Source organism: Montipora foliosa, chromosome 5 (assembly GCF_036669935.1).
Source record: "Montipora foliosa isolate CH-2021 chromosome 5, ASM3666993v2, whole genome shotgun sequence".
NCBI lineage: Eukaryota > Metazoa > Cnidaria > Anthozoa > Scleractinia > Acroporidae > Montipora > Montipora foliosa.
Window position 1 is genome coordinate 8,382,525 of NC_090873.1, and position 27,500 is coordinate 8,410,024.

General features: G+C 39.4%; 2 protein-coding genes and 2 long non-coding RNA genes across 9 annotated transcripts in view; 2 read left to right on the plus strand and 2 right to left on the minus strand.

Annotated features, from left to right (window-relative positions):
- Positions 1-2,590: 2,590 nt before the first annotated feature.
- Positions 2,591-4,012, minus strand: LOC138003551 (uncharacterized). Its single transcript, XR_011123600.1, has 3 exons — positions 3,684-4,012; positions 2,990-3,200; positions 2,591-2,679 (listed from the first exon to the last, which is right to left on the minus strand). It is a non-coding gene; the product is annotated as an uncharacterized lncRNA (long non-coding RNA).
- A 949-nt stretch (positions 4,013-4,961) lies between these two features.
- On the plus strand, positions 4,962-7,517 carry LOC138003552 (uncharacterized). The gene is made up of 2 exons (XR_011123601.1): positions 4,962-5,779; positions 6,670-7,517. It is a non-coding gene; the product is annotated as an uncharacterized lncRNA (long non-coding RNA).
- Positions 7,518-13,595: 6,078 nt separating this feature from the next.
- LOC138003532 (ankyrin repeat domain-containing protein 29-like) lies at positions 13,596-19,260 on the minus strand. Of its 2 annotated transcripts, none has more exons than XM_068849654.1 (2): positions 19,138-19,260; positions 13,596-16,621 (listed from the first exon to the last, which is right to left on the minus strand). In XM_068849654.1, exon 2 carries the CDS (start codon positions 15,263-15,265, stop codon positions 13,823-13,825), a length of 1,443 nt encoding a protein of 480 aa, XP_068705755.1. In that variant the 5' UTR covers positions 15,266-16,621; positions 19,138-19,260; the 3' UTR covers positions 13,596-13,822. The 2 variants fall into 2 exon arrangements, with proteins under 2 accessions (XP_068705755.1, XP_068705754.1); XM_068849653.1 differs by lacking the exon at positions 19,138-19,260 and adding an exon at positions 18,911-19,038.
- Positions 19,261-19,276: 16 nt separating this feature from the next.
- The window catches only part of LOC138003527 (uncharacterized), a 39,127-nt gene continuing 30,903 nt past the window's right edge, over positions 19,277-27,500 (plus strand). For 3 of the 5 annotated variants that reach the window (XM_068849637.1, XM_068849640.1, XM_068849641.1), the window contains exons 1-2: positions 21,562-21,738; positions 25,962-26,257. The gene's annotated coding sequence lies outside the window, so the exon portion shown is untranslated. Of the gene's footprint in view, positions 19,412-21,561; positions 21,739-25,961; positions 26,258-27,500 lie in introns of those variants that run through there. The other 2 variants (XM_068849638.1, XM_068849639.1) reach the window with 2 other exon arrangements.

Sequence of the window (27,500 nt, forward strand, 5' to 3'; positions counted from 1 at the left end):
TAAGTAGGATGAAAACCATTCATTTACTGGGCCCCTTAATGATATAGCTTGCTCAGAAGAATTGAATGATCCACAGTATCAAAAGCCTCTTTAAAGTCAAGGAAAATACCGCAACTGAACAATTTATTATCCATATTGCTTTGGATCGAATTAACAATATCCAAAATTGCATGCTGAGTTGACATATAATCACAAAAACCATACTGGCCATTGGACAGAAGTCCATTTAATTCAACCCAAGATTTTAATGTATTATACAAAACTTTCTGTGAAAACAACCTTCAGCTGCATGGTATTAAAATCAGTTTTCATAAGGAAAAACGTGGAAATACCTGAATACCTGAAAGCCTACATCTTCGCACATTGAAAGATAAAGGAGGAATTTTGGAAGATAAACTCTTGCGAGACGCACATAGTGCAGGATACATCTTTTTCCGACTGTAAGCAATCACGTGGTCGGGATCATCCTCGTTTTAACCCTTTGACTCCCAGGAGTGATCAGGATGTAAATTCTCCTCACAATTTCAAACACTTTGCGTTAAACAAGTATTGAGAATGAAGATTACTATCAGTTAAGGGATATTGTTTTCATTGATATAACACCAAATTCACATGACTAGCAAATAAAGAAAGGTAATGAACTAGTTAGGAGAATGAACGTTTAGATCACGAGGAAAACCCTTTCATTGAACGATTTAATTCACCTGTGCAGAATGACCCAAACTGAGTGTCAATGGCGATTACTTCCGCTCAAGGAAAAATCCTTCTTCATGGAGACTTTTCCATGCATAGTAGAAGAGCAATCTTTCGGGGTTGGTGTATTTACTGTTGGAACTTTTATGTTAAGGACTAGCACCTTCGCTTTATGAGACAACGCATTTTAGATTACTTAAGTACTTGGCACCACTTTTCAACAAGTGTATTTGCAGATTTTTTGTTTCGTTCCTTTTTGTTGTTGGGTTCATAAAAATTGACTACATGTTTGTTGAAAGGGGAATAAAATGACGGTTTCCTCAACATGAACTAGTTCCTCTTCTTCAAGCAACGAACAAGATATGGCGAAATTCCCAGGGTCCTATCTAGGATTTATCGTTTGCGAGGGCCACGAGCTTCCTAGTTGGGTACAAGGCATTCCCAAAACACTGACCCCCCACCCCCTACGGACCACCCCAAATCAAAATAGAAATAAAAATAAATAACATAGAAAAAATAACAACCAGAGATTTGACTTAAGCTTACCGGTTCTCTGACTCTGGTTTGACCACTCGTGTCGGCGAAATCTCAACCGTTACACCCAGCAAATTTTAACAGACTCAGGCTCTGGCGCAAGATATATATTAATCACAAATTGCCACTTCCTTCGCTGTGGACCGGACTGCTTCGAAACAGACCGATAATAACTAAGTTGTGTTCATTTGTGTTTCTTTCCCTCCGCCATTTTGTTCAGATTATTCTCCATTCTCCCGCGGGTTTATGGACTCTGCATCAGGCTTTCCGAGCAATTAAATCTGCATCTACAAACAGGGCTGAATAACGTCTGCGCATGTGCAAGCTGTCATGGCGCGATCGATTGCGTGCGGCCTAAGTACCACAACAATTCTTATGAAAATGGCGGCGTTTTCGAAAATTCTCGTGTAGATCCCGGTGTTTTGTAAAAAAGGAGCGTTTAACTGAAAACGGGAGCTTGACGTTTTCAGAAGAGGTCCGTCGAAAATAGGTCTTTCCACACCATTTTGTACAAAAGGGTTTAAAGTATGTACAAAAGGTGAAAAAAGTGCGGGAACACGATAGTTTATTGCGCGAACTTTATCGATTGAGATATGAGTTACAGAGAGAGATGAGTTAAATTAATGGGCTTGTACTCGGCACTGGATGAGAGCAAGCCGTGAAGCAAACGAGTATTGTTCCTCTCCATTTCTTGAACACTCCACGCAGCTGTCTAAAAGAAGCATCCCGAAGAGATTTTACCATCTATTTGATACGTTAGGGGCTAACACCCAGAATTATCGGCCAGGGATACGCTGGTGTAATAAATGGGCTACGATAGCAGGCAATGCCTTATCAAAGGAGTATGATTACATTCCTCCAAAGGTCAGTGTACAAATGTTTATTCTCTTCCTCATTTTATTTTTATCGAGAAAAGTAAGTCTTATATACTAAGGGGATATGAAAATTATTACATAAAATACCGGTATATATGTAATAAAGAAATAAATTAATTAAAAATTAAAAAAAACACATTTTATTTCTTTATTTATTTGGTGTTACATAAAACAAAACCTTTGTATTGCGCTTTTTATTTTTTTTTTTGTTACCTTTTTTATTGTTATGCTACTTTTTATAATTTTATATTTTAAAATGTAAAGTGCTTATAAATATTTTATACAATTAGCGCTATATAAAATTTAATTATTATCATGACTCCACGGGTCAGGACAAATTTATTTTCAGAACCAGTCAATAATATTGTTTGGCTATGAAACTTCTCTTGTTTTAGAAACAGACTAGGAGCACTATCACCACCTCAACCAGAACACATTCACCCCACAATAACAGGTATACTAATAAAAAGGACAATTTTATTCATATCAAACAGTGTAACAATCATGAAAAAAGCACAGGAATAATTGTCTTGGTGTATCTTCGTAGGACATTTCTTCCAATCAACTTGGGACAGCCCTAGAAAACATGGAAAGTACACGTCTTCAGGTACACTACCAAGCACAATTTTCGTATAAAATTGATGCATTTTGCTTTACAAAATGGCCAGGCTCATTCTAAGCTGTAAAGGAAAACAGCAAGTGACTTAAACTAAAGCAAGGCACAGAAAATTCTATTCTCAAACATATTTTTTGGCAGTCTGAACATATGTTCCCTCCTAACTTGCAACAATTTTGTTTCTAGAGCTCAAATTAAAAAGCACGATTTGGAAATATTTGAGGTGAGAGATAGATATTTAAGCATATTTTGTAAACAAAATAACTATTACCTTTGTTTGTTTTGCAGACATCACCTTTGACCAGCTGGTCACTCAGTGTCAGACTGCTTTGTTCAGATAATATGACAGCAAAGCTGAAGCACCGCTGTATGATCCAGTTATGATGAGGGAATTTTGCGAAGAGAATGCCCCTGGGCTGTTTGATCTTCTTTTAAGATCCATTACAAGAAATAACAGCAGAACATCACCAGACAGGGAAGCCCTACAAAGGCAAAGAACAGTGTCCCTGATTCACATTCTTTCATATAATTTTAGGTTTGTAGTTGGAAATTTGTAATTTAGGGAATTGAAGAAAACCCGTGAAGTACAAAGTACGTGCATTTAAACATATCTTAGAGTTGTAAAACCACAACTTAATGTAATTAATCTGTATAATAAAAATTATAACTGTGTATGTACAATCTGGTACAATCTGGTACACTTCATAAAACTGTATATAAAACTTATGTAAACAAGCACTTTGAAGTTGACTTTTTCAGCTTTTTTCGATCGCAACGACTCGTCAATTACAGCTTGCTTTTAAAAGGAAGCTCATGTGAAATGATTCGAAGAACAGGCTCAGGAGTACAAGAAGCCGGCCAAAGGACAGTGAAATTTACTGTAATTCGTTATTCTATACGACAGCAACGCGTGGGTTTTCTTTGAATAAGTATTTAACTTAATTTAAGTTCTGGTATATACACACCTTTTTCAGTACTTTTTAAATACCATTCATATCACCATCAATGTCCCCAAACATCATTTCACTCAAGCCAAGCAGAGGATCCACTCATCGAAAACGAAGTAGATATGGCTTTGCTTCGTGGCGGTTGAAATCAATGCGTCAAAGAAACATAAAATGGGTTGAAAGAAAAGTCACATTCACCGGCATTTCCTGGAAGAAAATTTTCGATGCAGATCATGAAGTCTTCAAAATATTACTTGTGAAAGTGGAGAAAAAAAGCATTCCCTTTTTGAGTCGAAAACGAAAGGATTCTTCCTTTCTTTCACTTGCCTACGTTCAACAAGACGAAAGAACAAATCACCTTCGCGCCGAAATTTGATCACTGTTGTCATGACAGCTTGCACATGCGCAGACGTTATTCAGCCCTGTTGCATCTACATGTTCCAGCACTCGGCCAAGTCCCTTTTTGACTTATGGCTGTTTCTGCTTGGGTGGCCTCATACACCGATGAGGTCACGTAAAAACCATCTAGAACGACTAACGATCTGACGATCGAGATTTCGCCAACACGAGTAGTTTATCCAGACAATTGCAGGAGCTCATCAAGATTTGCCTCTATCTCCACTCTTTGAGTCCACCCATTTCCAAAAAAAATATTTTTATTAGGAACAGGCTTTTCCCGCGAAAAGCATCACATATGTCATTGTCTTGACGATGACATATGTGTATCCAAACACTTTTCCGTGGTACCAAGCATCGATAACAAACCCAAAGTCCTTGAGTTTCATTGGATTTTTGCTGCGTAACCCTTGTCGAAAGACCTTTTTGATTAGCCAAAGTAATTTCTTTGGTTTTGGTTTTATGACACTCGTTTGAAAACCGCCCTATGATATAAAGAATGCAGAACAAGGACGGAATTATCGACCGAGGTGGATAACACCCTCTCAGATCCGCATACTTCTTCATATAATACGAAAGCCGAATTCAATGATTGTTTTATTATTCATTCAAAATATTTTAAACTTTAAAATATGCTTACCTCGATCGATGAAAGTTCCCGTCTTTATTTGCCTCTTCCACGGCAAATTTACGATACTAACGGGATTTCCGAAGATTAGAACCCACAAATGACCAGGTCCCAACGTCGGTGGCCTCATAGCTCAGTTGGTTATAGCGTCGCACTGGTATCACGAGGACAGAGCGCAAAAACCGCTGATTGGCTAGAGAATAATGACGTAAAATGGCTTTTTTCGCGTAACTGCGCCTGCGCAAACTCTAAAGATTCGAAGATCGAGACGATCGAGACAGTGATCGATCGAAGTGGAGAATAACACTCTAGCATTTGTCAAATTTGTGGAAAGTTACACGACTCATACCCTGGGTGCCAGAGGAATTTTTTTTCAAGGTCGGAGAGAATACTCAGCGATTCCAAATCAACGGTCGAGGACACAAGATTGATTACTTCGCAAGTCTGCATGTCAAGTAGCAATGCGTCCTCTTGTATCATTTTGTTGGTTTTGGCTACTGTGAATTTTCTTGACATGGGGTGTTGGTCTGCCCCCAGATTATTTAAAAATCTTACAGAAACTAGCGAACTGGCAACGAAATTCTTCTTTGTTCTCGGGAACTACAGGAGCAACTTGGTCTTGATGGACGAAAGGTTTTTGCTTTTGAAAATAAGTTTGGCTGGCCGTTGTTATTGAAGACTGTAACGTAACGCGGTCATACAACTTTGATCGTATAAAATCGTCCACTGGGTTTCTTGCTGTAGATGAACTGTGAGAGAACTTCAGCCACAAAGTTGAATTTTCTTAACACCTGCGATTTACAATTTCCACGTCACGTAACCTTGACTGTTAAATGCCATCGATCTGTGCGAGGTTTTTGTTGCTGTTCCTCTCAAATATTTTTGCAGAAACCATTCCAGGAAATCTGCATCAAAGCGTCTTCCACTCAGTGTTTGGCAATATTGTCCTGATCAGTTGTGGAACAGCCCAGAAAAGTACATTACTGTAACAGAGTAACCATGTTGGTCAACTTTTTCATATTTATAAGTTTGCAAAACGGCTACAAAAACACATGTGCAGCAAAGCTTTGGAAGCATGCAAACACTTCAGGTACATTATATAATAATAATAATAATAATAATAATAATAATAATAATAATAATAATAATAATAAGCCTTACAGCTTTAGTTAGATGCGTACCCCTGACTGAAAGTTGTTTAACACTAAAAATTAGTGTGAACACCAAATAATAATTATTAACAATTACTGTTTCGCCGAAGGCAAGGTGAATATCGGTTAATAAAAACCGAGATGAAGTTGAGGTTTTTATTCACCAACATTCATAAAGTCTGAGGGAATATCGGAAACAATAATTTAAATTTGCCTGACAATAGAAGCAACTCAATTTCTTAGTAAATGATGCCATCATGCAAATCGCCTATTACATAGTTGATTATTTGAATAATACACATTTTCTTTAAAACAATTAATTTATTTGTCTGTCACCTGAACAAAACAGCTTGTGGCTATTTTGAAAAAATCGCTTCGGTGATTATCACGTAATAATAATCATCTCAATGACAAGCAATCAGTGCAGAGAACTTTCAGTAATTATACTAACAAGCATATAGGTAATTCCTATAGCACAAGACAATAATGAACAATATTATAATTCCATGAGTGCATGTTGATATGAGATCAGCAACTCAATCATATCCATTGATTATTGTTTTATTTAAATTTTCATTTGATTCTTGACACTTGGACATATTTAAAGGCAATCAGTTTCCAGCGTGGTAACACTTGGCGCAATCAGTTTCCATATTATGTCATACTGTATAAGAGCTGTTAACTGAGAGTGAGTGAACCAATCAGAAAGCGAAAAACACAGTATCCGTAGTTCAAAATTTCATAATGTAAGGTATTATCTTTCCCCTTGTGCTTACTGTGTCATTATTCACTTTCTGTGTAATGATTTTATCATTGTTTTTGTTTGTAGGAAATGGTAGCCATACCTGATTTATGAAGAAACTGAAGTTGTGCAGTAGTGCAGCAACCTACTTTTACTCTCTGCAGATTAGCTTTCTTGGTTCACGGAAAACCCTTTTCTTTATTGTAAATACATTGTGGCATGGAAGATATTCTCAAACAGGTCTGGAGAATGTTCACCACCAAAATTTCCCATTTTGTCTGGATCATATAAGTTCTTTCCTCCTTTTGTTTAGTGGTTGACTAGTGACTTGTGAAATTGTATGGTGCACAAGAGAGCTAAATGCAGTGTCTCCTTTAGTTGTAAAACATATATTAAAGGAACACAAATAATATTGTCATTGTTGTTGAGTAATGTTAGGATTTAGTACTGCCAGTGGTATTACAAGTGTCTCTTTTGAGTGGATTCCCCAACTTTCTGCTAACTTGACCCAAACAGATACCCCCCGGTATATATAGGTGGGGAACAAATTCGGGAAAATGAAAGGAAAAAATACTAAACATACATCAGTTGATTATTACAATACACTATTTTGTTTTGTTCAATATTATTTGCACTAGAAAGAAAATTAACGACCATAAGAATTTAGTCCGTGATAAGGAAAAGTTTGTTCTGACTAAAACCTATATTGGAAATTTAGGCATTTGGGGTGCTTTTTCACAGGGTTACATGTGCATGGTATTAATTTTTATGTCAGTCCAATATTTTTCTTGAAAACTGTGTTGTCTCTATAACTTTGTCCTTTTTTGTGAAGCATGACATTTTCTTCTCTCAATTCAACATTTGATTTGTGTTGCTGATCTTGTTTTTCCAGCAAAAGTGTGTTATGTTGAATAATAATTATTTTTGTTATATAACTGTTTTTGCCCCCAGCAGCGCATGCTCTCATTGGTTACTTCAAGGTCACATGATATCTAACAAAAACACTTTTGTCGTTCAAAAGTCTCTGAGCAGGCAACAGTGCAAAATCTATGATGTCAGAGGGTAACAGTGCACTGTTGCCCGCAAATATTGTCCGACAACCACCGTTGCTGTTCCCATTGCACGTTTTCCTATTTGTTCTATATAACAAATCACTTAATGACTGGTCTCTCAGGAAACAGTTCATTTTGTTTTACTGTTTGTTCATTAAGTGTTTACTGTTGGGATAATAGCAAAATTATTGACCTTGGGTGTTTGGTGACACAGCTACATTGTAAAGCATAACCATTATGAAAATAATATCTGTTTTACCTTATTATAGTGAGCTAACTTTTTGGTGTGGTTTTACTCACGGGTCTTATAATAGGCCAATAGCAATTTGAGAAATTCATGGGGTTGTGCATCGTGTTCAATGCAGTTTGTTCTGTGCATGTAAATAATAATATGAAATGAAACATGTTTAGTAGCACTCAATATAATGCTAAGCAGTGTACTGCTGGGGGGGGGGGGGTTAGTACTGCAAAGGCATTGGCATGTCATTGTCGTAATGAGCTAAACCCAAATACTTAACTTCATGTTTTTTTGTGAAAGTTTTTGTTTTCGTTCTCGATTTTTCTCTGCTTAATATCCAGCTGCTGCTTTTGATCCTTGAGGGTTTTCTACATGTACCTGTCTGACTAATTCTGTGTAACTTAGTGCTTCAGTTCTCTTGGCAGATTTTTGGCACTGACAAAGAAGGGGGCGTAGAATCTATATTGAGGGATAGGGGAAATTCAATTCAGGGCAGATTATTATTGCAACTATTGTAATGTTATTGCATCACTCACCTTCATTGGTGAAATGTATTCATCCATGTGGCAAATTCTGCTGTCTTTGTGAGCCAGTAGCAAGTGAATAAAAATTTTCTAGTGTGGTGAACTGTTTTGCTGGCATCAAAAGCCAAAAAAAGCGCTTTGCACATTGAACTAGAGCACCTTTGCTGACATTTTCAGTCTCTAAACGGAAAAAGCAGCTTACTTTGTTGAATAAACTTAACTCGCCCTTTGCAAAGAGCCCCATAAACTTGAAAAAGCACACAATCCCCCGGTAGTCAGATGTGACAGTTGACATATTTTATTTTTAGTTACACAAAACATAGCAATGAATGTTGTTAAAGGGAAGAAAATAACAGGGTTTGTTGTCAATATTTGCCGCTGTTTAATATAACAGGCAGCCGCTCTGTCGCCTTGGCTTATAAAGCGAGAAAACTTTAATACTTAGTTCTTATTAACCGAGCGGAAGGTCTGTATGGGAGAATCTTGACCGAGGTCGCCAGTACAGACCGAACGCAGTGAGGTCTGTACCAGAGACCGAGGTCAAGATTCTCCCATACAGACCGACCTAGCTCGGTTAATAAGATGTTTATTATATGGCCAAACAAGAACAATTTAATTCGTTTAATGTAACTGGTTTGTACTAACTGACGTTTTGCCTGCCAATGGCGATGAGTGGCGATGAGCTGAACTTAATTCTGTCAAAATTTGTTCGTCATCCTCTCTTTTGTCATCATGCTGTTTGGCATTGCCATAAATAAATATTGGTAGAAGAAAATTCTCAATATTTTTGCATTTCAGTTTGCATCTTTTCACCGCAAAACGTTACCCGTGTAGATGCCGGTCTAGATGGGAAAATCTAGACCGCGGTCAATATCGATTTTATCCAATCAAATTCGTGAATTTTGTAGTTCCCAGTCCTCGTGAGACGGAGCCATATAATAAATTGTATGAACAATGTCGACAAGATATTAACTCGAAGTTAAAAACGCACATGTACGCTATATGCATTTCAGGACAACTTACGACCCCAAAACCTCACAAACTATATCGAGTGGCGTGAAAGTATAAGGCACTGGACTTCGCTTTTCTGTGTAAAACCAGTTACAACTGTGAAGACGAACACTAGCGGTAAAAAAACCTGCCTCTCTTCAAACTTCGATTTGAAAAAGTCTCTCTTGGTGTATGAAATCGGAATTCCACCTTTAAACACCTCTCAAAAATTTTCATATCAACGAAAAAAAAGTCATATTTGATATGTTTCGTGAAAATAATTTACCTCCAACATATCTCTGTTCTGAGCTTAAAGAGTAACCGACCACCTTAAGAAACGCAAAACTCTAAACAACGAACGTCAAATGAAGCTTCGAAGCTCGTCAAAAACTCTATTGCTTTAGGCGAACTGGTTTTGGTCCGATCTCTTCCCTGACGGCTCTGAAGCATCGTTGAATGATGGCAGATTCAGATCATCTTTTTGCAAATTTTCTCAGAGAAACGCCAGCGGCGTGACAGCCTCCACAATGACGTGGTGGATTTTGATTTGTCGTCCGCCATTTTGAAAATGGAATGGCGGCAACACAAGTGTGATTCTAGTGCGCATGTCAAGCGGTTTTTGCGCTCTGTCTATCACGAGGTCACGGGTTCAAACCTCGTTGAAGTCTTGAATTTTTCAGGCTTCTTTACCCAATTGCAAAAATTGTGTTCATAACTGGCAGATATTCTTCAAATATCAGTGGTCGTCCGTTGAGTGGTTCTTTATTTTTCTGTTCTTGCTGTTTTTAGGCATTAGTTCGGCTATTTCGCTTCAAATAACAAGTGTCATCTTCCGCCATTTTCTCCAGCTTCGCCAAAACAGCTGAGCTACCGCGCCTTCCATAGCTGTTCATTAACTTGTCGAGTTATTGAACGATTTGCGTCAATCGTATACAGCTTTATACAGCTGCAATGAAGAATTAACCGAGGGATTTAAGCCAATCAGAAACAGGGAAATGTTTTGAATGAATGAATAATAATAATAATAATAATAATAATAATAATAATAATAATAATAATAATAATAATAATTTATTTTTGATTGTTTGCAATTGTTTATTACGCAGTACCATTTCTGGCTCGCACACGATACTAAGGGAATCCTTGTCCTAATTCCTGGCCAGCCATTTCTCAATGTCGTCTTGACAACATTTGTGTTTGTACGCGTCTGGGGTTCTGGCCAACGCCCTAATCACCAAGGTCATTAAAACTATGATGAGGAGACAACTGTTTTTTATCTTCATGTTGCTAATCGTTTGGTGGCATAAAACTCATCATGATCCGAAGCCCAAATTATCAGGATAAAAAGAGGATATTTATAGGTGTTAAATAGGAACAATGGGAACAAGACTTGAGCTATATTAGCCAAGGTCGATACTTCCCTGGTCAATAGATGCACGCAGCAGCGGCGAAGACCGAGGCCTTTTAATTTCTGACCGAACTGAAGTTGATGTGAAGAACAATTACACACTGGTGTATCAAATGAAATGAACGAGGGATTTTACGTCGTTAAAGTTAATTGGGTAATCAGAGCTTATCCGAGAAATCTGGAAGTTGTCACGAAATGCCACGAAAAGTTTCCGATTCTTAATTCAGTCAAAGCGTGATCACATCCGATATGTAGTTGCTAAGCAACAGACTTGCGGTTCAAACAATAAAGCAGAAAACGGTTGCGACCGGGCCCAGAAGCTCACTTGATCACGAAAATGAGTAGACCTGGGGACCAGAGTATTTTTTACTTGTTCCCAGGATCTCTTTTATTCCAGTCACGTGAAGCCGGACGGAAATAAATGAGACCCTGGGAACGAATTTAAGCGCCCTTAATACACGATTCTCTCCGTCGACATTCTCGTTGCCGTCGCTGTCGTCGGATATTAGGTCTCCTCAGTTATATCGTTATAAGAGATCCATGCAGCTATTTTTTACACACAGTTCATTATTGCAACTTTTCCACTTAGTCGTAAGCTTTAGCTATTTACAATCTTTGCTCAAATCCTGGAGAAGCATACAAACCGCCTTTTCCCCTCTACAATTTTGGTTAGTTACAATAGAATACAACACAACACAATACAATGCATACTTTATTCGTCCGAAAAGAACTTTTCAAAATTAAAATTAAAGTAATAATTAATGTCTAATTCAAGCAGATCCCATGAACAATAAAAGCTAAAAACTAAAACAAGTAAAAACTGTACACACTCATAATTGGGTAAAAATGTCCTATTCATGTATTAAAAAAAATTTAAGCAATGCACGTTATTTGAATGTCAGTATATTTAGCACGAAAGTACTAATTGATCACACACGTTTTCACCTCTCCAGTTAGAGACGGGACCGCCATTTTTACGTGGTCATCCGAGCCACGCGAAGGTCTAGCCGCTTGCAGTACTAACGGAGTACCCTCATTTATCACTTATTTTAAGACCCTGAGTATTGATCCGAGCCCGGGAATCGAACCCGCGAACTCCAGTTCTACACAGCGCTTTACCGACTGAGCCGCGGTTAAGATTAGATCGTTCTGAATTAGAGGGTCTTTTGTCCTTGTATATATTTGGGAATATGTAGCAGCTGGGAGTTCCTCATGGTACGCTTAGTGATGCTACAATCAGCGACAAAAGTAGTTGACACACTTGTCTAAAACAGCTGCTTTTATCAACAATTTCATACATTTCCTATTCCATTTTATTTACACGCCGTAAATCTCCACCCCCCAAAATAAATGTTGTTTGAAGTAAAAGAAAGACTTGAGGGTCTAAAATACAACATTGGTTTTTGGGGGAGGGGGTGGAGGTTCACAGGGGAGGGGATAGGTATGTCAACTGTTCAAAAAGGGGCCATTTTATAGAAGTGTCTCAATCCTTTTGGCCCTCATTTTAGCTCTGGATATATTTCGAAAATAAGGAGTCAGGTGCACACCCTGTCACATATTTAAAGGCCATTATTGCCAGACGGTAGAAGAGCTACTGTCTTACTGGTACTATAGGGGAAATAATTATCATCTATTTCCCTGTGTTGTTGACTTGTGTTGTTGACGATAAGGGCCGCTTGCACAGCTTGGATCCTATTCAGACTATTCAGCTGGTTGTGCTATAGAGTGTTTTGCACCAGGTGTTGCTCCAGACATTTCAAAAGTAATATAGTTAAATTAGTTTTACTTTTTGAAACCAATTACACATCCAAATTAGATCCTAGAGGGCGAACGTGGACCAAAAATGAATTATCACTCCTCCCAATGTTAACCCTTTAAACCGTAAGATCAAAATTTGAATTCTATTAATTTCCTGCAAAAGTAGTGGGGAGAAGTTGATGAAATATCAAGCACATTCATCTTGTGTGATCATGTCCGTAATTCTCATGACTAGTCTGTTTTACAAAGCATTGATATTACAAGGAGAAATTTAATGCTGATCACTCTTAGGGCTTAAACGTTTAAATGTTATGGGTAGTAAGGCTCGTTTACACTGAGCGATTTTATCGCGCGACAAGAGCTGCGATCGAACGGCAATTTTACGGCGACAGCAAATCGCGCGCGTGAACAGCCGACGATTTCACTGCGATTTGTAGCGCGACAGATCGCAGCCTTGTCGCCGCAAATTCGAACATGCTCGAAATTGAGTGCAACTTTGCTGCGATTTTATCGCAGCTCTTGTCGCACAATAAAATCGCTCTGTGTAAACGGGCCTGTAGAATTAGAAATAGAAGCACTGCTTTGATTCTTAGGTTGACCTTGTTGATGCTACAGCGCATTCGTTGGATTTAAAACTATTAGTTTCGATATATTAAAATTCATACTTGGCTCCGAGGCTTGGGGTAATAAAACAAAAGAAATGTATTATTCATTAATGAGCCTCAAGATGATTTCTTTTTTCTTATTCCTTTAGCCTCAAAGCCAAGTATGAATTTTAATATATCGGAATTGGTCTATTTTAAGATGCTAAAAAATAGGGGAATTTTTGTCCGTCGAACGGTGGTCCCGGATTCGTGTAGCGAGGTTCCCGTTAGTATCGCTGATTAAACAGGCGCCACAGCCTGCGTAGACTGTTCACAGTCCCCTGTTTTTCGTAAGATCGTTAGAGGATCGAGCGCTTACTGGTACAACGGTCATCTTGGTTTCATATGTACCGAGGGGACGGGCGTCGGGGTTTAAGGCGGTGGGGGGGATAATTATTATTATTTTTTTTCAGTTCCTTCCAAACTGTGCTCCGCCCCCTACGTAGATTTGACACTCCGAGATGACTGCCAGTAACACAAAGCGCTCGATCTCGACGATCTCACGGAAAATAGGGGGAACAGTGTAAACCCTACGGCAAAGGAAACTTTTTTAACTACAAGGGGTCGTAAGTGGCTTGGTTTTGACAGTATACCAAAGTTATTATACTATACCCAAGTCTATTATACTATACCCAAGTCTTCATTCTTGAGTGTACCTGATTAATGTCGACCAAATAATTTCTGTTAATCGTGAGACCTGCATTAGGGTGTGGTAGATTGTTTGATTTCATAAAGTCTTCAATCACTTGTTTGGTTTTCACACGGCCGTAATGTTCTGCGATTGAGATTAAGTTTCTGCCGGCGTCGTCACAGTCATGGTAAGTCTCGAAGAGGCTGGAGGGATCGATGTTTTTGAAGACAGGAAGGAGTTCTCCCACGGTTTCCGTATGGCCGAAGAATGCTGCGGCCATAACGGCGTTCGAGCCGTCTCTCTTTCTTGCGATGATGCTCTGAGGATCAATGCTAGAAAAAATAGGTAAAAGTTCTCGAACAATGTCCAGGTGTCCTTGTCGGGCAGCGAACCACAAAGCAGTGCGTCCGTTGACATCTGTCTCAACAATGGCGTCGCGATTTGACTTTTCAAATAGTGGCAGAAGCAGCCGAAGGAGGTCGAGGTTACCTCCCAGACAAGTTGAATGAAGGTAATTCATTTCGTATTTGTTTTTCTTCAGAATCGCTTCAGGCTTAAGGCGCATCATTTCACACAGGAAACGCGCAACGTTGAAGTGGCCATTCTCAGCGGCGAGGTGCAAGCTTGATTTCCCGTGCATTTTGTCTACCACACAAAAAAGATTCGTGTCAAAGCTCAGTAGCGCCAGAACGGTTGCTAGGTCTCCCTTTTCACTTGAGAGAAGCATTTGTGCGTCTAATTCTTTGGTTTCTGCCAGTTTTGTACAGATCATATTGACAATAACAGCATGACCCTTTTCGTGGGCCAAAGTAAGTGCGCTCAGGCCACGATTGTTGACTAAAAACACACTGGCCTGCTCCATTAGTAGCAATTCTGTTATAGCTTTATCGTCTTTTTTAGCAGCAAACATGAGAGCTGTATTGCCTGTGTCTGGACACTTCGCATCAATGTCTACGTCTCGTTCCATCAATTTGTAGACTTGTTTTACATCACCAGTCTTCGACGCGTCCAAAAGTTGTAACTGTTTTTTGCTTTCCTTATCGCCATACTTATCCTTTGTAATGTTTTCCGTTTGAGATGAATCCAAGGCCTTTGTATGACGTGACGGATATCTGAGCTTGGATACCATTTCGTTCACTGTACTTGTGACATAGGTTATCCTGGAAAATCCTTTACGTTGAGCTGTGATGATGGCTTGATCAAGTTTTTGTCCTTCGACGTAACGGCATAGTTTTGATTCGTGCTCTTCATCTTTTATAAAGTTTCTCCAAAGTATCCGGTCCTTCTTCTTTGAAGCCTCGTTGTCAGCTTCTTTTTTCTCCTCAAGTTCAATCGCTAGGCTGAGGAAAATGTTGTGTTTTAAAGGTATCCATTTTTCCAGCCTGATGAAGTCGGTCATATATTTAAGGATGAGTGAAAACCCAGCAGACAAAACCATGAGACACAATAGAGCTGGGAATTAGCCAAATAGCAAGTTGTCATTGGGTTCACCGTTGTCACTGCATTGAGCTTTGCATATTTTGATTCCACACTGCCAACTGTATTGAGTTATTTGCTTGCTGATGTTGTGTTCTTTTAGCCACGATGCTTTTGAGCAACGCAAGACGTCGGTTTCATTTAATGGACACCTTAGGCATGACTTTTCTGAGGGGCAAGAAAAGGATTGGAAAGTAGGGCTGTTAGCGTGTCCCCAATTGTCAAACGACAAGTAAAGCCATAAAGATCCAAGGGAGCACAGTATTGCAGTGATGGACGCAACTGAAGAAACTAAAAGTATTTTGGATTTTTTGAATCCAACAACAGTTGGTGCAAACACAGATAAAAAGGTGCTTTTGAGTCTGATTTCATCCATTATTGGCTTGAATCCCTTGCAAGGAACCAGAAAGTATTCATCCTTATGCCGATCGTATTTCATCTTAGGTTTTGGCTCATTAACTGAGAAAAACTTCAGAGCTATCCCGACGACAACCAACGTGCTCACGATTGTAATGGCGGCCCAGTATCCTGATAAATATGCCATGATTGAAAAATAGAGAATACGTGGTATAACAAGTACAGAGACTATGGATGTGATAATCAGGTTATTGACAGTCGGAGGAATGGCGATGCCATGGTCGACTCTATTATTAAAAAATGTCGATGCTGCAGCCCAGCACAAGGCAAAACAACTTACAGGCATTGTGACACATTGCGTAGATGTTACCTCTCCCGTCTGCCAAACGATCAGTAATTGCAGAGTGAGTTGAGGTCCGGCCTCCAGGAATGGCTCCCAGACCCTGTCGCTGGCCATTCGAAAGAGAATCTTCTCTGCTTCGACGTCCTCGGCGGATAGTTGAGATAACCACTTGAGTCGACATAAAGTGAGACCAGGCTGTATAAGTGGCAACTGCACCAACACGTGCTTCAACCTATCTCTGATCAGAAATTTCCACATAGCATTAATTAAACAGATTACCTTGCTTTCGTTTAATTTTCAAAATTTGGGTAATCTCGGACAAGAGCTTACCAAAAAATGGGAGAAAGGTTACAGAGATGGTATACAATCCGGAATTAACATGGCAGCTGCGGAAAAAACTAGCTCCTGTCCAGAAATCCGTCAGTACATCTATGGCAGGCAAATAAAACTCGACTATCAGGGTCTTGACTACCAGCACAGGATCTGTTGGCATTAGCCAATTGGCCTTCAGACCAGAAAGATAGAAGAATGGCAGAATAGGAACAGCAACCAGCCACCACAGTCCCAAAGCTGCTTTCTTCTTCATTTTAGTTAACAGGCTTTCATTCTTTTTGGAACCTAAATTGAAGAGAAAACTAATAGTCAGTCGGATATCAAACGAGATAGACAGTAGACAGAAATGGACGAAGATAAAACAAAAAGAAATTAAAAGGTTCCATCACAAAAGCAACGGACCATATATAGTTAGATAAACCAAAACGAACCCAAGAAAGACAGCGGCAGAGAAAGAGAGCAAGAATGGAATCAGAGGAGTGTGTGGCCGAGCGGTCAACACCTCGAGATCTGGGGTTGAAGCCTTGCCTGTCGCGTTGTTTCCTTAAACAAGGAACTTTACTCCACTTTGTCTTTCTTCACCCAAGGTGTTTAAATGGGTACCGACGACATACTGTTGGGGGTAACACTGCCATGGACTAGCATCTCGTCCATGGGAGAATAGCAACACTTATAGGCATGCTTCATGCTAGGTAACCGGGATAATTATAAGCTCCGGCCGTTTGGGACTTTTGCTCGTGTACACCTTTATCTCTACTTAACTTCATATATTGCACCAGTATAATTTATATATGGAACTCTCTTCCACAGGATATGAGGAGTCGAGGAGTTGCAATTGGTTGACTACTTTCAAATCCAAGCCAAGACTTTTTTCAGACGTATTTTGAATTGATACTGTGTAATGTAATTATTTACTTGTTCAACTGTAAATATTGTTTCGCGCTATTGATATCTTGTCGCTTCCTTTCTTCAAACTATTTCTAATTGACATCGCATTATATAATTGTTATTTAAATATTGAAATATTGTAAAGTGTTGTTGCATTCAATTAAACGTATTCCGGACTAAGAATACATGAAGTAAACTCTAAAAATCACTTGTTTTGGATTTGCGCAAATTGATCCAAAGATCTCGTCGACATTAATAGTTAAGATGAATGTAGTATTCCAGTGCTAGGAAAATGCGCGGTTGGAGAGATTTGTCACAAATTTCTGCGTATTCTTATTCTGGAATAAGATAAATCGAACGCACAAAGCGCTATATAAATAATTTAATATTTAGTTCTTATTAACCGAGCGGGAGGTCTGTATGGGAGAATCTTGACCGAGGTCGTAGTACAGACCGAACGCAGTGAGGTCTGTACCAGCGATCGAGGTCAAGATTCTCCCATACAGACCGACCTTGCTCGGTTAATAAGATGTTTATTATATGGCCAAACAAGAAAGCAATGGAACAAAAACAACTGTTCCAACAAGATCGGTCTAGATGCCAGTCTGGATGGTAAAATCTAGACCGCTTTTAATATCGATTTTAACCAATCAAATTCGTGAATGCGGTAGTTCCCAGTCCTTGTGAGACACGGCCATATAATAAGTATTTTTATTTACGGTCGAACCTCCGGGAAGCGACCACCCAAAATGCATTACGGGAGGTGGTCGCTTACAAGAATCGAACCACAGGGGGTCTTTTCCGAGAAAAGGTCCAGGCACATCTACTTTAGTTAAATAGAGGTTAGAGAATGTGTTAGGTGGTCGCTTACAAGAGGTTAAAAACAATGGAAAATCATTGATCGTCAGGTCCAAAAAGTGGTCGCGGTCGCTTACAGCCGGTGTTCCAACTCTAGGGCGCAGGTTCCAACTCTAAGGTTACCTCAGGTTCTAACTCTAAGGCTTTAACTGGGAAAGTTTTGGTGTTTTGGATAGGCGGTCGCACTTGGAGGTTCGACTGTATTTATCTATTTACAGCATACATTAATTTATTTTTTATTTCAACGAAATGCCTTTCCCGGTAATTTCTCCTGATCGCACATCTTTGACACATTGGGTTGATCCATGGCTAGAATTTCTTGGCTGCATTAAATCAATAGGTCTTTTTTTACCAAATTAAAGACCCCATGCCAATATAATCAGAGTACTGTCACTAGAGAATTGTAAAATCCGCCTCAATCTTCGGTAGTTATTATTATTTGGCGGTTCAAATCGATTCAACAAATCTTTTATCAACGTTATAGTGCTCAAAGTTCACTCCTCTCTTGCGTGATCACTTACATTTCCATCCGGCTCGGAAACCTAGAATAGCGCCGCTCAGATGGGTAGCATGACAGTGTTCCAACTTTAAGCCACTTTTACCAGTCCTTTTGCACAAAGAACTCGCAACCAATGTAAGGCTTACGCGGATATAAGAGCGAAGAACTTACGAGCATCATGACAAAGCCAAGTCCCGCGTATGCAAAGTGATTTGATGTATCATCTATTACGCATTGTCGGCATTGGTATTCAGGCTGCCCAATGCGGCATAGCAAATAAGGAGTAGAATATTAATCAGTGTTAAAACAGTGAAACAACTTAGAATTACCTTTCTTTTGGTGCTTGGGATACCGCAGTTACCCAACGTTTAACTAAACATGGCTGTCGGGTGTGAAAAAATCCGATAGAAGCAGCTCTTTGTCTTCAACCAGGAAAACGAAAGCACCTTCTCTCAAGAGGAAATTCACGGGTCTTGGTGACGCAAGAATGTCTGCTTAAAAGGGAAGAAGCCACTTCCCACAATGCTGCTGTGAAAAACAACTACTATCAACTTACTGTATCACATACTGGAGCCAATCACTCGATACTAGAATTGCAATAGACATCTGCTGAGTTAATTTCCGGCCTAATACAAGGTGAAGAAAATAAATGTAAATCTTGAATGGAATGACAGGCCCGCTGGAACTTTTACCTCAACTGTTGCATTGCTGGTTTTGTCTGATGCAAGTTTTTAGTGGGTATTGCACACTATTTGGAGGATTTTGATAAACACCACTGTGCTCAGGGTACTTTGAAAATCTGCTGTTCATTTTTGGAGCTATCGCCCGAGGTTTGTATTTCCTGTTTGTTTTCGCAGGGTCTGACCCCTGAACATGCATAGTGTATAAGATCGGCTTTTCTTATTTAATGATATTTTATGAAAGATTTTCTTTGCTAGTTTTCTCCAAAGTGAATGGATCTAGCAAAAAAAAACAACATTTCACCGAGAACGACATTCCCTTGTTTTTATGTCATGGAAAACGGAACTCTTTGAGCGGAAAGTTCAGTAGGGATCGCGTGACAAAGACCGATTAATGTTTGTGTCGGAATGCCTTAACAAAGCTGTAATCTTTTGTCTGCCTGTTACGTACAAACAAAAGAATTCATAACCCGGATGATCGAATCTTCTTCCTGTTTACAACTGCGCTTTCGATCGATGACAACTCAGATTTTTGTGTCCAAGAGCACGACAAGCACATCATGCACTTAGTATTCTAATAGTAAAAGTACCGCCTGGAACCCGGTGTTTGTTCAGAATATTTTGTAAAGTTAAAAAGAAAAAGAATAATAGTTGGCTGAAGAGATTAACAGCAGAGGTTGGCGAGTTCAAGTTGTATGACCACGTGCACATTGATATTCCTAGCGTACTGTAACTAAAATATAGCTTTTACATTAGAAAGGGTTTCACCTCTTACAGGATCAGTTTGAGACAGCAAGGCTAACATGGCCGCCGTTTCATTGTTCTGGGACACTGGATGTGACGTCCTGTCAAAACGCTCTACACTAAACCAAACCTCTTATCTCATTATTTCATCCTTCACTACTTTGTAGGCTGTGTTTACACTATACCGGATAGCTTTTCTTGTCTACATGAAAAGCTATCCGATATAGTGTGAACACTAGTTTATAATTACACTACGCAAAAGAGCAGCATGCACTCAAGCCCGCTGCAAACGGACTCAACGTTATTGTTGGCCAACAACTCCCAGTATTGTTGGATGTTATATGTTGCGTCTGTTTGCACACCCTGTTGCATGTTCTTCGGTGTTGTTGGGAGTTGTTGCGCAAAGTTTGAAACCGATCAAACTTTAAGCGCACCGGTGGCTCAGTTGGTTGAGCACCGGGCTGTAACGAAGGAGGTCGTGAGTTCAACCCCGGCCGGACCAACACTCAGGGTCTTTAAATAACTGAGGAGAAAGTGCTGCCTTTGTAACTACATCTGCAAACGGTTAGTCTTCTCGGGTAAGGACGATAAGCCGGAGGTCCCGTCTCACGGCCCTTGTTCATTAACTCTGTGGGACGTTATAGACCCCATACACTATTCGAAAACATTAGGGCACGGAGTTCCCGGTGATGTGGTCTGACCTTTTCTAGCATGTGATCGGCTTGGCAGGATTAGCTTGAAGGGCTTCTGTGTGAATGAGACCACAACTTTGTATAACAGCCGGAAGTCAGGCTACGTAGCCAAGTGCTGGAGCCTCAGATTAAAGATTAAAGATGAAAGATTAAGCTACGTGCACTGCCGCAACACGCCCAACAATGTTGGGAGTTGTTGACTTATCCAATATGTGATGATCCACTTTCAAATCGGTGTGGCACCGCTTTGCTCCATTACAGCTCGTGTGCGGAAAGAAGCTGTATCCGACATGGTTTTCATGCCGGCGCAAACCGTATCTTGTATGGTGTAGAATAAGAAATATTGAAAACATTCCACGCATACTTTAAGGAATTGTTTGGACGAATTCTTGGCCGATGTTTATCCCTTTTTCTTAACGTAAGCCTTCATTTAGGGGCACTTCTTCTACCTTGACACCAACCAGGGTCGATCCGGTGAGTTTGCGCTTTAAACGGGTTCCACTGTGGGTAAAATGTGTCTCGATCTCTCTCGAATAATTACATTTAAGGCTACATTGAACCCACCATTTCATAGACCGCATAGAATTTACTTAACTTGTGATAAGATATAGAGGTCACTGAACATCATTAGATATACAATTCGATACAATTTTTAGGTCACATTTTCACAGAAATCGTTATTTATAACAATCATATTTGCATGAAAAACTAAGGGTCAACTAAGCATTTTACTTCAATGGCAAAGTAAAACTAGCCTTGGTTTTAGTGTTATTGGCTTACTTATGGCTAGACTGAATTCCTAAAAGGGGTTTGAAACAGTTTGAAAGAGAGAGGGGAAATGAGGTGCACATGAGTAACATGAATGTGTCTAACCGACTCGTTTATTTCTATCCCTTTTTGAACACCTTCTAGTCTAGAAGGACTACTGCTAAAGTGCTAATGTAACCATATTATTCTAGTTCCCCTGTCATACGATCGAACAAAGATAAATATTGATACTGAAAATTGCAAGTTCCGGCATTGAGAGTCAGCAGTAATTTGGTAAGTTGGCTTTGGTGTTAAACCACCCTTGGCTGTGAAATCCGCTAGAAACTTTGATTTTTATATTCGGCAGTTCATGCTGATTCAACAAATCCTTATTTATAATTCCATCCACTGAAACCTAGAATAGCACTGAGGTGTATGAACAGACTTAAAGCATCTTTTGCACGGTGAATGACCAATGCCAAGGCATATGAGTGAAGAAATGGCTTCATGGGTTAGCAGAATCAAGGCTTGAGTAAGCATCTGAGAGAAAGCTGCCACCAAATTGAGTGAAACATAAAAATGAACGCTCAAAACATTGCGAAGATATAAACCACACAGCAACTACAAAAGTAGCCACGGATGGACATGAAAACGTTGGGGTTTTTGAAAACTTGCTGTTAGTCTAACAGTTTTTCAAAGTTCATTTTTGACATTTGTAACAGTTTCATATGGCGCTTTGGGAGAGACGTTTGTTTGACACGAAACTGTGATTTTGTCAGTTACAAGCAAATTCCTCTCTAACGTTAAGTTCCTTAGGGAATAAAGACGCCAATATTAACCCACTTAAATTAGACAGCCGTGAAACAGCTCCTTTAAATAGTGTTGCAATAGTGAAACAACATATGTTACACAATTACCTTTTGCGGTATTTGGGATACGATTTCTGCACAACTGCTAGCCAGAAATGACAGTGGAAATGAACGAAATATACGGCTACAAGCTGTTCCCTTACTGCAAACAGGAAAATAATCATTAATCATTAAGTAATCATTAATCTGAGAGAAAGCTGTATTCTTTTCGCATTTGTATTCATGGCATGTCTTTTCGTTTTGGTCTCCTAAGTATAGACAATAGATTCCATCACGCGGATGAACGAATTATCTTTCTGTTTTCAACTTCGCCTTCGATCAATGCCAATTCAGATTTTAAAGCACATGACCGCGTCAGGCATATTCCCTCGGTTTCTCACAGCAAAACACTGCCTTAAACTCAAATTGCGGGTTTTTTTTTTTCTTTTCTATCTTTAATTCTTTCTTCTTTTTATGTTTTTGCTTTTTCTTTTGTTCTTCAACATCTTCTGTATAGTTTAAAGACAATTTACAACAAAAATTGGCTAAAGAGATAACCGAGTATTAGCGAAGTTAGACGACTACAAATGATTACTTTAATTAACTTAAATTCCTTACGTTCTGTTAACACTTTAGAAACAGGAATATTACATCAAAACAAAAGATTTAACCACTTCGGAAACGCCGGAAATATTGGTTGGTTAATTAATGATCATTAAGCCTTTGACAGCTCGGCATAACATCCCATACTCAGTTTTTATTATTCACAATCACAGAAGAGGTTTCTTGGCCAATTGTGGCCAAAAAAGTTCAGATCTTGAGCCAAAATCATTGGCTAATCTCTAAGAAAAACTCCAACAACACTGGCGGACGTCGTAAACCTCATTTAAGCAATACACACTGAAACTGAAAGAAACATCCAACATTGACCAAAACTCATAGGCTGACCACGTTGGGAAAAATCCAGATAGCAGGGGGAGAGGGGTTCGTCGTGGGCTTTTGAATGGACGCACTATAGAACGTTTTACATGACGTCACGGCGGCCATATTGGTGCTCCAAAGCAATGGAACGGCGGCCATGTTGAAGTCCCAAACAAAACCTGTGGGAGTTGAATTAAGTAAACGGTTTCTTTTGTTCTAAAAAAATTGCATAAATACTGGCCACGTGAGTGAAAACTCTCTCTAGTGAAAGTTTCGGTAGTGAAAAGGAGGCCTTTGTAGAGAAAAAAACACAAGACTGAACATTTGGACTGCCCACCGAGAAAAAAAAAAAAAAGAGAAGCTCAGAGATGACCGTTATGGGCTTTACCATGCGCGGGTAAACGCGAGAAGGTTAGTCACAGTTGGTTTTAGGCGAGCCTTCAAACGGTCAAACAAAAGAGATTGGGAAGTTCAAAAAAGGTAAATAAAGTTATTTACTCTTTTGTTTTATCGTTTATTGTTTAAAGCTTAACCCTCAAATATCTTTATGATTTACATAATTACTTGGAGCTTGGTTGAAAAAGATCTAGTTAATACGTTTTTAACGCGAACTTGATTACGCCATTAGCTTTTGTGAACGCTCAAGAAATATACAATGGCCGTCGGGGTGCAGCCATTTGCGCGAGAACTGATCGCAGCTCAATTCTTCTTACTCTCGCGGGAACGTAATCTGGTTGTGCGCTTTGCATCGCAGAAAGAAATTCAAAGTGCTCTGCTCTGAACAAGGGATTAATCAGTTGCGCGTTTGAGTGAAAGATAAAGCGGTTACTTGCTTTGTTTTATAAGAAGCTAGTTTAGTTGTGCGGAATAAGAATCTGCTTCATTCTGTTCGCCACTTTGAGGTACCGCGGGAGACCGGGTCGACATGGTTGACAAAGTGCATTGTAGGACAGTCCCGCAATGCACTTTGACAACCATTTCGACCCGGTCTCTCGCGCAACCTCAAAGCAGGGCGGATAACCGCCCTGCTCAAAGTGGCGAATAGTCCGTGGAAATTTATCATTTATTACTATTCTTAATACACTTTTTGTTCCTGACTGGGAAATAAGATTTCGAAAAGAATGGAACTTAAAGAGGCTATGTCACGTTTGTCTAGTTCATCTTGTTAATAATGCCTATTGGGCGTCCTTTATCGCTATAGAACTTGATAAATCACAGATTCTTGTCATACATGTATGTCTCTCCAGCATTATATCAAACGTTACAGACATTTAAAATGAACTTTGTATAACTGTTTTTCAACTGTTGGGCTACGAAGGTTTCAAAAACTACATTGCAATCATTTTTCAATCTTCAATTCTGTCCATCTGTTCCTCTTTTTGTACTTGCTGCGTTATTTGTGTCTTCCTTTCATGTTTTGAGCTGCTATTTTTTTTGTTTCACTCGGATTTGGTGGCGGTTAACGTTGTTTGAATTTTGCGTAATTTCTTGACATCAAAAATTCTAAGTAAAGGTTCCAGTCCCTTTCAGTTTAAACTTCTCAAACCTATGAAAGCCTCAGGACCAGATCAATTTTCTCCTTGGATTCTTAAAAACCCAGCTCATCAATGTGCTGCTTTGTTACAAAGGATTTTTCAACAGTCTTACGATTCTTTATGCCTACCAGAAGATTGGAATGTATCTTCAGCAGTAAACTTTGACTTGAAGTAGCTGTTGAGTACATTTGCCTTGCCACTATTTGAATTGATAACACGATCTCCATCACGCAGGGGAGGAAAACCAATAGATTCTCTTCTTTTCAATGTGACATTTCCTTCTTCAAGCTAGAGCAGTTTTCAATTGAGTGTCGGAAAACCAAAACCAAAGTAATTACTTTGGCCAATCAAAAAGGTCGGAGACAATCCAGTTAACCAATCGAAACTCGAAGTAATTACACGTAGCCGACACAAAGCGCGGGAAAATGTGCACGCGCAAGCCACGATTGGTTTTTGTTTCACTTCTGATTGGTTGAGAAAGTGGCGCGAGAGCTTTGAACCAATCACTGAGTGAAGTAATCATAAACCAAAGTAAATTCACTAATTACTTTCGACACTCAATTGAAAACCACTCTAAAAACCGCCCCTATGACCGCATTTACATAACTTTCACGTGGCTGCCTGTTGTATCCGTTTTTTGACTGAATTTCTGTAAAATTTGTAAGACTGCCAATGAGAAGCAAGTCTAGATCTTCTGGCTTTTTTGAATAATCTCTCTCGCTTACGAATCATCCTCTTTAGTTGGGTTGTGATCTAGGGGAGCTTCGTGTTGGATTTAACTCGTCTCTGAGGCACATGCTTGTCAGTGGCTTGATTTTGATTTGAAACAGTTCCAATTTTCATCAGCTGAAAAACCTGGGGTATTTTGCTTGGTACGGAACTCATGTGCAATTTTATTAATTTCCTCTTCCAGTTTTTTCATGTCAGCTTTTCTAAAAATGTAAATATTATGGTCAGGTTTAGGATCTAATTTTGGTTCTAATATCTATGTCAAAGAAGATGGCGTCCTGGTCGTGGCTAGGACCAGGTGTGCGTAACTTGTTTGTTGCTTTATTAAGATTTGAAGTGAGCAGTAAGTCCAAGATATTGTTACCCCTTGTGGGTTTTTCAACAAGCTGGATTAAATTGTTTAAGTGGAGACAAGCCAATAGTGTCAAGCAAATAAACAAACCAGTGTGAGAGTTAACTGACAAACTTTCCCAATTTATTCCAGGGTGGTTAAGGTCTCCCGATTAGTACTTGAGGATATTTTGGTGAATAACTTGCAAACACTTTGTCTACAGAAGCACAGAACTGTTCAACTTCATCAACAGAAGATTTCGGTGGACGGTAATAGGAAACCAGCTTTGTGCAACCCTGCAGTTGAAGAGGAGCCCAAACAATTTCACAGTTTGAGTCAATATCATTTAAGGGATAGCTGACAAGGATATCCTTAATTCCAATAAAGACTCCTGCTCCAGCAGAGTTTCTATCCTTCCTGTACACAGTGCAATTAGATGGAAACACACTGTAAGTAGGTTCGCCATCTAGTTTTGACTCACATCCAAGAATAATATCAGGTGAATGGTGGTTTAAGAAGCTCTGAAACTCAGAATTTGATTTCCTACCTCCTATACCATTGTAGTTTGCTATGACAAGCTTTAATGACCTTGGGCTTGGCAAGTTATTTTTGGTGGAGCTGGATTTCTTAGTGGCAAATCCCCTTCGCGGTTTACTTGTGTTTCATGATGGTGATAAAAGACTCGACTGATAGCTGAGATATCTCCTCACTGACCACACTTATTTCGATCTTCTCTTCTTCTTGGCCATTATCATCATTTTCGTCTTCATTCTCATCCTCATCTTCATCGTCTTGTTTGCTTCCACTTTCGTCCTCTTCAACATCGTCGGCGTAACTGGTTGTCCCGTAAGCGAACCCGCTAGACCCGTAAATAGACGCACCAGACCCGTAACTGAACCCACTCGTCCCGTAACTGAACCCTCCAGATACATCATAGTGCTCATGATAATCATCACCAACTTCATTCCGATGGCGAGCGTAGGTGAAGCTACGAGCTGAAATAGGACGAGAATAATAAAGTTAGGGCGGGCCAAGATTTACGTTTTCCAACTAATATTGAGTTGCTAATTGAGTATCAAAAGCAATTTCAAAATCAGTTGGGTTGTGCCCTGCCAAAAAACGCAAATGGCAACAAAGTTTGGCGCCGTCCTTTCAAACTATTAGAAATAATATTACAATTCTAACTTTAGTGGCCTATTTGCATAAGTTTCCCGCGCTTAAGGCAACGACGCCTGTTTCTTTCGAAGGGGTAGGGGGTAGGGGAAAAAAGACTGTTCCTTAGCCAATATCAAAATACCATAACACTCTTTGTTTGTCCCTTCAAATTTTTGCATAAGCATTGTTTCGAGTTTCTCTTGGAACCATTGCATGTAATTCCCAAGGGAAAATAAAAATGATGCTTATGCAAAATTCTATAGGGACAAACAAAGAGTATTATGGTATTTTTGATAGTGGCTAATGAACAGTCTTCCCCTACCCCCTACCCCATCGAAAGAAAGAACCTAAGGGTGTTCAATAACAATGATAATAATCATTATTTAGGTTTCCGAAGGTCAAATTTGACCACTTCAACTGTTCTAACTGCAAGCAACAATGTAAGGAAACATTGCTTACTTACTCGACATCATGAGCTCTTTAAATTCCTTGGTTTCGTAACCACATTTTGGGAAGGAATCAACTGCCCTCTAGTGT